The sequence below is a fragment of the Carcharodon carcharias genome, chromosome 10, assembly GCF_017639515.1.
Source record: "Carcharodon carcharias isolate sCarCar2 chromosome 10, sCarCar2.pri, whole genome shotgun sequence".
Lineage (NCBI taxonomy): Eukaryota > Metazoa > Chordata > Chondrichthyes > Lamniformes > Lamnidae > Carcharodon > Carcharodon carcharias.
Genome location: NC_054476.1, coordinates 155,853,820 through 155,866,686, shown reverse-complemented (window position 1 = coordinate 155,866,686; position 12,867 = coordinate 155,853,820). Strand labels below are relative to the sequence as shown.

Here is a 12,867-nt window from a genome sequence, read left to right as displayed (position 1 = left end):
TTCAACATATATAGGAGATGGAATATTTGGCAGTCCATAAGTGGGTTGATATATGAGTTTTGTTTTGGCAACATTCAAGGACAGGCTGATTTCTTGTATGCAGAATGAAGAGATCGAGAGTGGCTTGCAAATCTGGCACCAAATGGGCAAAGGCACTGCAGTCATCCACAAACTGTAGATCATAGTAACATAGGACTTAAGAGCAGGAGTAGACCATTCAGCCCTTTGAGTCTGCTCTGCCATTCAATAAGATCATGGCTAATCTGATTGTGATCTCAACTCCACTTTCCTGCCTGCTCCCATAACCTTTGGCTCCCTTGTCAATCAAAAATCTATCTAACTCAGCCTTGAATAAATTCAATGACCCAGCCTCCACTGCTCTCTGAGGAAGAGAATTCCACAGGCTAAATACCCGTCCATCATCTTCCATGAATGATGCCAACTCGCAATAAATATTGGTCACAACACTGGGAGAAACTGCTCTGTTGTTCTTTGAAACTAGGTTTGTAAGGTAATGCAGAAAATAAAATGAAAACATCATAACAATAACTGCAACAACTTTTTGATTTTATTTATTCATCGTGTATGTCTATGGTAGTCAGTTGAGTTTTGGCCTGGAGGCAACAATATCACTATACCACATCTGAGAAACATCTCAAAGTGTGCCACACACAATGAATTATTCTGCAGTGCAATGTCTGTTGCCATGCAAACAAGGGAGACAGCCATTTTGGGCAGAAGATCCCACAAGTAGCAATGAGATGAATGAGGCAAGAATTTTGGGGCAACTCTAAATAAGATCTTTAATGCACAGTAGATCGTTGGGGCAAGTCTTCAGTTTAACATGGTCAATTCATCCAAAGAACAAAATAATGAATAAACATTATTTATAACAGAAACCTTCAAACTATAGCCCACAACCACAGGACATCTAAACTCAAACCCCAAATTCCAATGGTGCGTGGATTTTTTTCCTTACTGATTCATTCTGTATAGCACGTTAAGGGCCTGGTGGTTTGGAAAAGGTTGTCCTTAGCCTTATTAAGGGATACATTTCAACTCAGTATCAGCAACTTGAGATTAACACAGATTCCTGGGGACGTAAATTCATTGCAGACCACAAACCCTCGAATCGCAGAAACTGTAATTCAAAATTACCTATCAGGTTCTGTCACCGTAAAGAATAATGTGATTCATAATTTTATCTCTTACCATCTCTGTGTCATTTGGTTGTTATTGAGGAGAAAGCTAAGCAGGCAGAAAGCAAGCAAGGGGAATATAACTCTTTGGAGCTGGGGACACCGTGCATGATTATGAAAGCATGCAAGGCCCATACACACAAAAGGCAAGAGCCCACAAACAACAAATGCAAAAGATCCTCAGGCATACAAAAAAAATACCCGCTCAAAAGGTCTTCCCTATGTACACAAAGGGCAGGATTTTTAGCTTGGCTGGCGGGCATGGGTCTGACCCGATCTGGCACGAAATCACGTGAGGTGACTTCGGGTGAGCATCACGATGTCATCCTGCACTCGCGCGGTATTTCAGTCGGCGGGCGCACGCAAAAGTCGGAAGCGTGCCCGCTGACCAGCGCAATTGTCTGCAATTTATCGTTGCCTGTCCAATTTTATGGTTGGCGGACGGGTGAATCGGCCAGGCGGCCTTTACATTTTTCATCAAGCCTTATCCATGAGCGGGATGAGGTTTCCGTGATGAAATAAAATATCAATAAATTTCTGTGGACAGCCTTTTCAGTAGCTAAATTTTCAGGTAGTTTATTATGAGGCACGGGCACGTTCTTTCAGCTTCTGAAACTTTTATTTTTGATTTTTCAGGTCTTTGGCTCCCTGAAGCAGCTCTCTGTTCCCCAGCCGATCCCAGGCCCACCGATCACGCCCCCTATTGACCTAAAAATTCAGGCCAAAAAGGTAACCCACACCAATCCAGTCCCCAGCCTCTTCTATCCCACATCAGTCTCCTTCTCCTCCTTTATTCCCTTCTTGTCTTTCATGTATAAAAACAGCAATGAAATCTCATGAACCCATTTATGCTGTTATCCCTGGTCACCTTTTTGCTAATCCATTATCCTTTGGATGAAAATAATTCCTCCGACCTAACCTTATCCTCCACTTCCAGATTTGTGCCTTGCCTCTGCCACATTAAAACATTTGGAGAATCTCCAAACTGTTACAATGACCTTAATTTTACTGTGAGCTACGGGACAACAACATTAGGGCAAAAGGCAGGTCTTGAGCCCGCACTTGCTAGCAGAGAGACCTGCTTGGCAATTTTACCACTGATGGCCACCTAATTGGTTCCCCATGCTGCTGACCCAATCAGGGGGCCGGCAGCAGTGAAGGATCAGCAGGACCACCAGGAGAGGTGGTCACTGCTGAGGCAGGCAAGAGACCTCCAACAGGAAATTTTAAGGTTTGAACAATGCCCTAGGCTGAGGGTTGGAGGGAAACTCTCTCTGGGGAGATGGTTGGGGTCACAGGGAAGGGTACCTACCCTTCCCACTGTCGCCTATTCATGCCTTGGGGCCTCTGACCCTAATGGGCCCCAAAGGTTGCCGCAAAAAGTGACAGCAGTAAGTACCATCTACAAAATGTACTTCAGCAACTCACCAACGCTCCTTTGAAAGCACCTTCCAAACCTGTGACCTCTATCACCTAGAAGGACCAGGGCAGCAAATGCATGGGAATACCACCACCTGCAACTTCCTCTCCAAGCCACTCACCATCCTGACTTGTAAATATATCGCCGTTCCTTCACTGTGGCCAGGTCAAAATCCTGGAACTCCCTCCCTAGCAGCACAGTGAGTGTACCTACACCACAAGGACTGCAGCGGTTCAAGAAGATGACACAGTACCATCTTCTCAAGGGCAATTAGAAAAAGGCAACAAATGCTGGCCTATCCAGAAATGCACACATCCCGTGAAGGAATAAATAAAATGAGGCTGCCTCCATTAAGCTGGAGGCCTTCCATGTGGAAGGGGCCCACCAGCCATTGACAAAATGCTGGCATCTCCATAACATGATCTTCATGGGATTTTAAGTATGCAAGTTGGCTGCCTGCCATCTTGGAGCAGGCAGCAGACCCGCCTTGCAGCATGGTGTTGGGAAAATGTCCCTGCCGTGGGATTTGCGTCGTGAAACCATCCCAACTCGACTCCCTGGTGTTTGACTAGCCCCTCCCCTCCAAACTTGCCACCCAGGGGCAAGTAAAATTCTGCCTAGTGTGTTCATTCCTAATCCCTATCTACAACAAGAAGAAGGCCCAACTACCTTCTCCTGACCTTCAACAACATTGCCATCATTAAGTCCCCAACAACTACATCCTGGGAGTTGCCATTGACGAAAATGTTGGCAGGATCAGCCACATCAATAATGCGACCATGGAGCAGGATAGAGAATGGGTACATGCCATAAGCGGTTCACCATCTAACCCCTGAAAACCTATCCATTATTTACTAGTCACAAGTCAGATGAAAGGTTGAAGTACTCATCACTTGCTTGAATGGGAGTAGCTGTAAAAATGCTCAAGAACCTTAACATCATCCAGGACAGAGCAACCTACTTGCTTGCCATCCCTGCCACTGGTCTCATTATCCAACCAACCACCATCAATGCATTGGAGCCACAGTGTACACTTCAGCCAAATGAAATGTTGACTTACTTCAACACCTCCTCCAAGCTCTATGAACTCTACGACTGAGAAAGAACCAGAGCAGCAACCTCATGGGCGCTCCATCAGCTCCGAGTAACTTTCTAAGCAACGTTCTGACTTGTACAAATATCGTTGACGTCAATGGGTAAATTTTGGAATTTCCTACTGAACAACCATCTTGGCAACAGAATCACCATAAGGACTGCAGCAATTCAAGAAGACATCTCAAATACTTTATAAAGGCAATTACAGAATGAGTGCAAAATCAAACACACTCAATTGACTTAGCAACACAAAGATAGTGGCAGACATCTGGTGTTGCCCAAATGCTAACAAGAATCTTTAGGCGGGGTGATTTGGCCCCTCCCACCGGCAGGATCTTCCAGTGCCGCTGAAGTTAACGGAGATTTGCATGGCTCGCTGCATCCGCCGTGGGGGAATCCCACCATAGCGGGGCCGGAAAATCCAACTTTCTTAGTGTGTTTAGACAGTGGAATTTGCATGGTTGTTGAAATTGCGTTGATTAAATTCTCATAAATTGAAGCCACTGCCACTTTTAATGGCACATTTCAGTGCAACAGTTTGGGTTGTTCAAACTGATTATCATTCTCAGAGTTCTTTCTCATCTCCCCACTCCATGCCCACTCTTTGGTATTCATCTCTACTGAAAAAAAACGATGGTGCAAGAATATCCACCTGAGAGCAGCCACCACATCACAAGCAGAACCATCAGTGCGATAGTGACCGTGTCGAATTCTTGAGCAGTTAATAAAAAGAAAACATATAAAATAAGATGCAAAAGCACTGAAATATTCATCCAGCAAGTTATTTTGCCCCTAGGTAATTCAAGAAAGTCTCAATTAAGTGATGATGGAGAAGACTATAAGATTCCACTGCTTTACTCGGTTTTATAATTTACAACATGGCGCTTGAAATAAATTGACCCCAAGTGTGTACATTAATTTACAAAAAGTGTAATATTGCTCAGCTTACCCAAGCTATCAATCAAAGCAACACCCATGCTGACAGGCATAATGTTATTAATCGCCTTTGTCTGTACTTCAGAACATTTCAAATGATAATTTCATCTCTGATCTGCCATTTTGATGTATTATTTACTCTAAAGACACGAAGAAATTATTCTTCCCTTAAAGCCATCTCCTGAGTGAGCAGTTTCCCAAGGGACACTAAGTTCTATTTAATTGAAGGTTGGTGGTCGCAGTATGAAAGTCGTCACTGTCTTCAATCCAACTACTGCTATAAACATGTCTTTCAGACACCAGAATGAGACCCTTACCACATCAGGAGGTACAACAGCTTCCTACATTATTCAACAAAAAAATACAGCCAACGCCGTGATATCTAAAACTGTGCTATTTGGAGGGTTCTCTAATTGAATCAATCTTTTTTTTCCGCTTGTTCATTTAGCCCCAATTAATCTTGTGTATAACATGTTATTGGACCTCACATCTCAAGTGCATGACAATGAGTGCTGCCAGTGGGGAATGTGACTGAAACTCTGCCTTTGCATTTTAATATCACACATTCACCTCCTGCCATCGCTCTTCATACAGGCCCAAGCAGAGGCTGCAAACTGAGAACTGGGGTCCAGCTGGTAGTTAAGAGTCTCTCTGGAATTATTAAACAGTATTTTGTCTATTAAGTTCTTAATGAAAAATGACAGAGCAACGACAATTGCATTCCTCTTTGCTCACAAGTGCACTAAGCGCTCGGATCGAACGTTCCACCTTGGTCTTTATTAGAACCATGCAGCCCAAGGGGAGACCATTCAGCCCATCATGCTTTTGCAAGCTCTTGAAAGAGCTATCCAAGTGGCTGCTTTTTCCCCATAGCCCGGAAATGCCTCCATTTTTAAGCATAAATCTGATTACCAAATCAATGTTCCTATTGAATTTGCTTTCACTACCTTTTCAGACAGTGCATTCTAGATCAAAATAACTCGCTGCCTTGTAACAGATTCTTCTCATCTCACCTTTGTTCCTTTTGCCAATTATTAAATTAGCTTGGGTAGAGTTTCCACTTTAGGCACCTTGGTGCAAATTGAGCCCAAAATTGCACTGTTTCATCAAAGCAACATTAGTCTCCACTCAAGTCATGCTTGGAATCACAAACATAAAATCTTCCAAGAACAGTACAGTTAGTCAATGTAATAAAATGTAAATTTCTTTCCCCTTGGATTACAAAGCGCTCCTTGATGTCTTTTAGGTAGCCCTGAGAGGTTTTATTAATACAGCTGAAAACAGAAGCATTTTCAACAAATGCCTTGTCCACCGCCTGCAAGTAACCTAATTTTTATTTAGCTAAAAATGAATTTTGAAAATACTATGCTGAATCACTTATTAGTTTCATTGGTGCACACTAATCAGTTTCTCTTTAGATAAAAAAAAATAAAGACTTGCATTTATGTAGCACTTTACACAACCACTGGACTTCTCATAGTGCTTTACAGCCAATCAAATACTTTAGAAATGTAGCCACTGTTGAGAAATAGGAAACACAACAGCCAATTTGTGCACAGCAAGCTCCCACAAACAGCAATGTGAGGATGACTAGATAGCCTGTGTTTTTGGATATTTATTGATGGATAAATATTGACCAGGACACCAGGTATAATATACCATGCTCATCTTCGAAAGAGTGCCCTAGGATCTTGAATAGGCAGGTGGGACACACTTCCAACAGTACAGCACTCCCTCAGTACTGCAGTGGAGCATTAGCCTTGATTTTTGTGTTCAAACCCTGGAGTGGAATTTGAACCCAGATCTTTGTAACTAGAGGCGAGAGTGCTAACAACAGAGCCACGTTTGACACAAAAACATTACGAAAATGTTTTATTTACTCACTTAGACTTTGTGGCTAAAGAAAAATGGGCTTAATGGCAAAAGTCTCCTCAAACATGAAACTCACCATCCTCATTATTTCGATCTGGTGGATTGGCTGGTTTTGTGGGAGGGAGCAGCCTCCAGCCAGATGTTGGAAGCCTCGATGATGAACGTCAGCAAGCTAACCTACCCAAATGACCATTTCAGACTGGCCTTAGCTTTACCTCACTTAGTGTTCATATATATGCACTTCCCAGCAGTTTTCACTGCTATTTAAATAAGGAATAGAATGCCTGGCAGCTTTATCTCTTCCCTTTCTCTTGAAGACATAAGGGGGCTCAAACTAAGATTTGCCCCTACCAGAATATATTTCTGGTTTCTAATGCTGTTATCATGACATTTATTAAAATAGCTCCGTTTCTTGTCAGGCATATTGAGACATTCTTGAAACAAGGTCAGAAAACAGCTGGGGGTGATAGTGGTGTAGTGGTAATGCCCCTGGACTGGTAATCCCAAGGTCCAGAATTATGATCTGGGGGACAAGGGTTCAAATCCCACCATGGCAGCTGGTGGAATTTAAATACAATTAATAAATCTGGAATTGAAAGCTGGGGTGGGATTTTCTGGCCCTGCCTGCTGCTGGGATAGTCCGGTCCCACCGAAAGTCAGTGGACTTTTGGCTGGCTGGTCACATCCCCCATGGTGGGGCCAGAGAATCCCGGCCCTAGTTTCAGTAATGGTGACCACAAAACTGTGGTCGATTGTGGTACAGGCCCATCTGGCTCACTGATGTCCATCAGGGAAGGAAATCTGCCATCCTTACCTGGTTTGGCCTACATGTGACTCCAGACCCACAGCAATGTGGTTGCTGCCCTCAGTTCAAAGGTAATTAGGGGTGGGCAACGAATGCTGGCCTTCGATGCCCACATCCCACAACAGAAAAAAACACCCATAATATTATTTTTAAAAAGACACATGATGAAGAGGTCAAAGAAAACCCAAGAGAAATATGCAAGCATGCAAAAATCAGCCCAGCTGCTGGAAGAACAGTTGCATCAGGGAATACTTATTGTTTGCACAGCTTCAAGACCTGGCCAGTGAGGGCAGAGTTGATGGCTACATCCTTGAAGGAAAAGAGCTGGAATTTCAGCGGAGGAAATCCAGAAACGGAAGACCAGAATCAAGAAGGACAAATAAACATAGCACTTTAAGGAAAGTGCTATTTTCACCCCCAGTAAATACCTGTCATGAATGTGACAGTTTGTGACCTTCCCCATCATATAGCGTAGTAAGCCCAGGTCTGGTGTGGAGTAAAATACCCTTTGATCTGTGTGTATAACAGGTGCATTTTCTTGATTACTGGCTTTAAAATGCCTTAGTGAGTGGAAAAAAAAAACAAAAAGGATTCCTATTACTCACTTGCCCCTCATGTGCGTTAATCCATTTTTGGAGAGGTGGAAGATGGTCCACATTCTCCAAAAATGGACCAATAAGTCTGTTCCTCATTTGTCCACAGATTACAAAACCTGGTTAAAATTAGGAAAATTAAGAGATTTCAGAACCAAATTTCTTCAAAGTGAATTGTTTGTTTTAAATATATTTCCCAATATCATTTCACAAGGAAGATTGCACAGTAGCAGAGCTGTTTTTAATTACCTGTCCCCAGGGTGGCATTTTTATTCTTTTGTTTTTCTTGTAGCTTACCTGCCTTTGTTCTCACTATCTTTATGCTGTCCAGCCAAAAAGATGGGACTACCTAGTCCTTAGGTAGCACCACCAGTGCCTTACCATGCACATTCTCAATGTACTATAATTTTGAAATAAATGTATATGTTAGCTACATAAAAAGTAGTTCAGCTCGCAGGTACTATGGGCCTGCATGTATTTCTGATGTTTAACACTGTGAATGATAATACAAATTGATCCCAATGAATTAAAAGTCAAATGAATCGCATAGCTAAAGCAGCAAGAACAAACCAGAGAAGATTGTGGGTACATTGTAGAGTGTTCCAGTCAGACCGCGCCTTGACAACTATGTCCAATTCTGATCACGGAGCAACAAGGAGACATGAAATGCTTGTGACAATATGGAGGTGAGGTTGGAGGTAATTAATGAACCCCTTTCTGTCTCTGGCACTGCAAAAGCTGTAATCTTGGAAGTTATTACTTTTTTTCCCTGGATTATTGTCTCTAGCTGTTTCCCACTGACATAAGGCTGACAGGCCTTTGATCTTTGTCACTTTCCTCTTCTGAGCAAAAGGATTTTGTCGTTTGCAACCCTCCTCTGGTACTATCCTCATCCACAGAAGATTAAAAGATGGAAGCTGTTCCCACCTGCACCTCACTCAGATCTTGCTGTCTGCCGACTGTCACATTCTTCTATCACACAACAGTGATAACAATTGAAAAATAAGTCATCGGGCCATCCTGAGAAAGACAGCACAGAGATGCAAGTTCGTTCTCATGCTTTGAACGAGACAACTCATTCCGAGCACCATTCTTAGAAGGAGCTGTCAGCATCCCAACTCTGCACGGATTCGTCAGCTCCCCACAGTCTCGCCTCCAAAGGAGACATCAACTCGACTGAACTGTCAAGAGCATCCATACCTTGAATTGAGCTTCTGCTGATCAAACAGAATCATTGCAGCCGCTGAGACTATGCATGTGTGCACATAAACCATGGCAGAGGGAAGAGTGGAGGTCATTTGGGTGCACGTAAAGTCAAAATGAATGGTCAAGGGGCTTTGTTACTTGACACTTTGTCCCCTTTTGGCAGGAGCCTGGCATTGAGCTACATAATAAGCTTTCAAAACAAAACATTAGGCTTTATTACCAGGTGACAGCCGTAGTGAGCTAAGCAATTAGAAATGTCAGTGGGTGTTTTCTTGCTTTGATTTACATCATATCCATTTCTATCTCTTGTACTGTGTCAAGCCTATAATCTGCCCTCAGGCAGAATCCCATTGTAAACAATTACAAGCTTAGATGGGATACTTCACACAAATATAGCCGATAAATAGTGCCACCCTTCACGCTGGGATGAGCCATAATAGGTTATTGACAAGATTCTTTAAGGGATGATTACTGTCTGCATCTGTTTTGTTTCCTGCTTATTACTATGTACCTCAGAGTATAGTCACAAGACTAACTTAACAGTCAGCAATTTAGTGTATTTGACATTTTAATTCATTCAATTCATGGGATAGAGACAAAATGGACAGATTTAAATATGGAGCTGGGGAAGCACCTGCAGGGTAAGGACAAAGTAAACATTTCAGAAGCAAAGTTCAAAGTTGTCAGAGATATGCATAAGAATTTCTGGAAACAGGAACAAGCCATTAGGCCAAACAAGCCCATCCCTTTCCTTTACCCCCACCCCAATATATCCCTCAATATTTCCTCTCTCTGAGTGCATGGACCTATCTCTTCAATCCATTTGTATCGTCTCTTTTGATGGCCTTTGCTGGCTACTTCTGCCTGTGGGTAAAAATCCTCTTTGCCCTCACATCCTCATTTTTAAGTTTGTATTTGGACAGTTCAAGAGAGTGACCAATTGTCCTGTATCAATTTTTCCCCTTGGGGAGGAGAAGGCTGAGAGGAGACTTGATAGAAGTTTTCAAAATTATGAGGGGGCTGGACAGAATAGATAGGAAAAAGCTGTTCCAACTCGTAAAAGGACCAAGAATGAGAGAGGGTACAGATTTAAAGTGATTTGCAACAGAAGCAAATGTGATGTGAGAAAAAACGGGTCTGGAATGCACTGCCTGGAAGTGTGGTGAAGGTAGGTTCAACTGAGGCATTTAAGAGGGCATTAGATGATTATTTGAATAGAAACAATGTGCAGGGGTATGGGGAAAAGGCAAGGCAACAGCACTCAGTCATAATGGTCATTTGGAGAGCCAGTGCAGACACAATGGGCCAAATGGCCTCCTTCTGTACCATTAAGATTCTGTGATTCTGTGGTCCCTTCTGAATGCTGACGGAGGAGGGAAGGGGAAGATGTGTTTGGTGATGGTATTGTGCTGGAGTTGGTGGAAATGGATGATCCATTGAATATGGTGGCTGGTGGAAAATAAGGACAAGAGGAACCCTATTGAAAACTAAAACATGATTTTGAAAGAAACAAAACTCAGCATATGAGAATATCAATTTAGGACCTTCACATAATTCTAAATCAGTGACCTAACATAGAGATTTTCAGAGATAAGTACATGCTGAGAAAGGTCAGTTAAACCAGTCATGGTTCACCCAACTAGAAAGACACTAATGTCTTTCAGAGTCAGCGCAAAATGATCCATTCTGTTTAAGACTAAACAGATAATTACACAAAGCAGACCATTAGTTTACAAACCAACAAGACTAAGACTAATTATTTTGTTGCTATCACATTGCTGTGCGCAAATTAACTGCCATGTTTCTTACATTACAACAGTGACCATGTCATAAGTACTTCATTAGCTGTAAAATGCTTTGGTACGCCTGAGATTGAATGTGATGCTATATAAATTGACGTTATTTCTTTCTTTATGTCACGGTACGAGATATGGGAATCTCATGCTCATATACTGCGAAATATTCACCTGAGACTGGACCTGAGAAAGTTGCTTGTGTTCCATGTATGAACATATGAAATAGGAGCAGAAGTAGGACATTTGGCCCCTTGAGCCTGCTCTGCAACTCATTAAGATCATGGCTGATCTGTTTGTGTTTTGAATTCCACATTCCCATCTATCCCCGATAACCTTTGATTCTCTTGCCTAACAAGAATCTCTCTACACTAAGATAAAAGCAAAAAACTGCAGATGCTGGAAATCCAAAACAAAAATAAAAATATGCTGGAAAAACTCAGCAGGTCTGACAGCATCTGCGGAGAGCAACACAGTTAACTCTTCGAGTCTGTATGACTCTTCAACAGTCATACGGACTGGAAACATTAACTGCGTTGCTCTCCGCAGATGCTGTCAGACCTGCTGAGTTTTTCCAGTTATTTTTATTTTTGTTAAGAATCTATCTACCTCTGCCTTAAATATACTCAATGGCCCCACCTCCAACACCTTCTGAGGCAGAGTTCCAAAGTCACACAATCCTCTGAGAGAAAAAAATTCTCCCAATTTCTGTCCTAAAAGGGCAGCCCCTAATTTTAAAACAGTGCCCCAGATGTGTTCTTACAATAATTGTTGATAGCTGCCATGGTCACCATTACTGAGACTAGCTTTATATTCCAAATCTATTAGTTGAATTTTAAATTCCAGCAGTTGTTGTGGTGGGATTTGAACCCATGCCCCCAGAGCATTAGGCTGGGCCACTTGATTACTAGGCTAGTGACATCACCACTCCATCACCATCTCCCCAAAATACAAACCTTATTTTAAAATGGGCTGATTCCATGTGGAATAAAAAAAAATTCCCTTGCAACAGAGTTGGAAAAATATGTATATTCCCAAGCAATGGAATTCCTTTGGAAGTGCATTTACTGATGTTTGTAGCTAAATTGCACTCAGCAAGGTTCCATGCATATAAGGTCCCACAAACAATGAATGTATGATAATCTGTTTGTTGGTGGTTTTGGTTGAGAGGGGACTTTTGGCCGGGACATGAGCTGTTCTTCATCAAATCTTCATATGAAAGGCCTTAATCTAACATGTCATCCAAAAGACGGCACCTCAAACAATGCGGCTCTCCCTCAGCACTGCAATGGAATGTTAGTCTAGACCATGGGTTCATGTCCAAAGTGAAGCTTCAACCCTCGACAACAACTTGCATTTAAATAGCACCTTAAGCGTTGTAAAACATAGCAGGTCATTTCACCACAATGTAATCACGCAAAAATTAACACTGAGTCAAAGAACGACACATTAGGACAGGTTACCAAAAGCTTGGTCAAAGGTGTAGCTTTTAAGCAACATTTTAAAGGAGGAGTGAAGCTTTTGACTCAGAGTCAAGTAAGCTCTCAGCCGAGCTAAAACCTCTCTTTCTTCCTTCAGAACCAGTGTTGTCTGTTTTTATTTTGAATTACCAGCACTGACAGTTTTTCTTCCTTATCTGAATTGAATTATTGCCTTCTACCTCACTGTCAACTATCCGTTATCCTGCCTGTAATTGACTATGTACTGAGGTAACTCATTCCTTCACAAACTAGCTTGGCAGCTTCATTAGGAACAATACTGTTTGAACAAGGTACCTTTTTTTCCAATGGCTGTATGTTTTGTTGCACTTTGATTAGAACAGATCTGAGCAGCAAAACTGCATTGAAGCCATCACCATAACAATTGTTTGTATTCAGGTGTATTCCCTTTTGTCTCATTCAGACTTTGAGCGGAATTGTCCCAGATTTGCACGAAGTGTGATAACGGG

The 12,867-nt window shown here is 42.2% G+C and overlaps 1 protein-coding gene across 3 annotated transcripts in view; it reads left to right on the top strand.

The window, feature by feature from the left end:
- The window catches only part of LOC121283418 (transmembrane protein 211), a 269,223-nt gene that overhangs the window by 111,493 nt on the left and 144,863 nt on the right, over nt 1-12,867 (top strand). For 2 of the 3 annotated variants that reach the window (XM_041197980.1, XM_041197982.1), the window contains exon 2: nt 1,836-1,928. The exons of the other annotated variant lie outside the window; for it this stretch is intronic. In XM_041197980.1, coding sequence (XP_041053914.1) covers nt 1,836-1,928 — 93 coding nt within the window. The remainder of the gene's footprint in view (nt 1-1,835; nt 1,929-12,867) is intronic. 3 annotated transcript variants of the gene reach the window in all.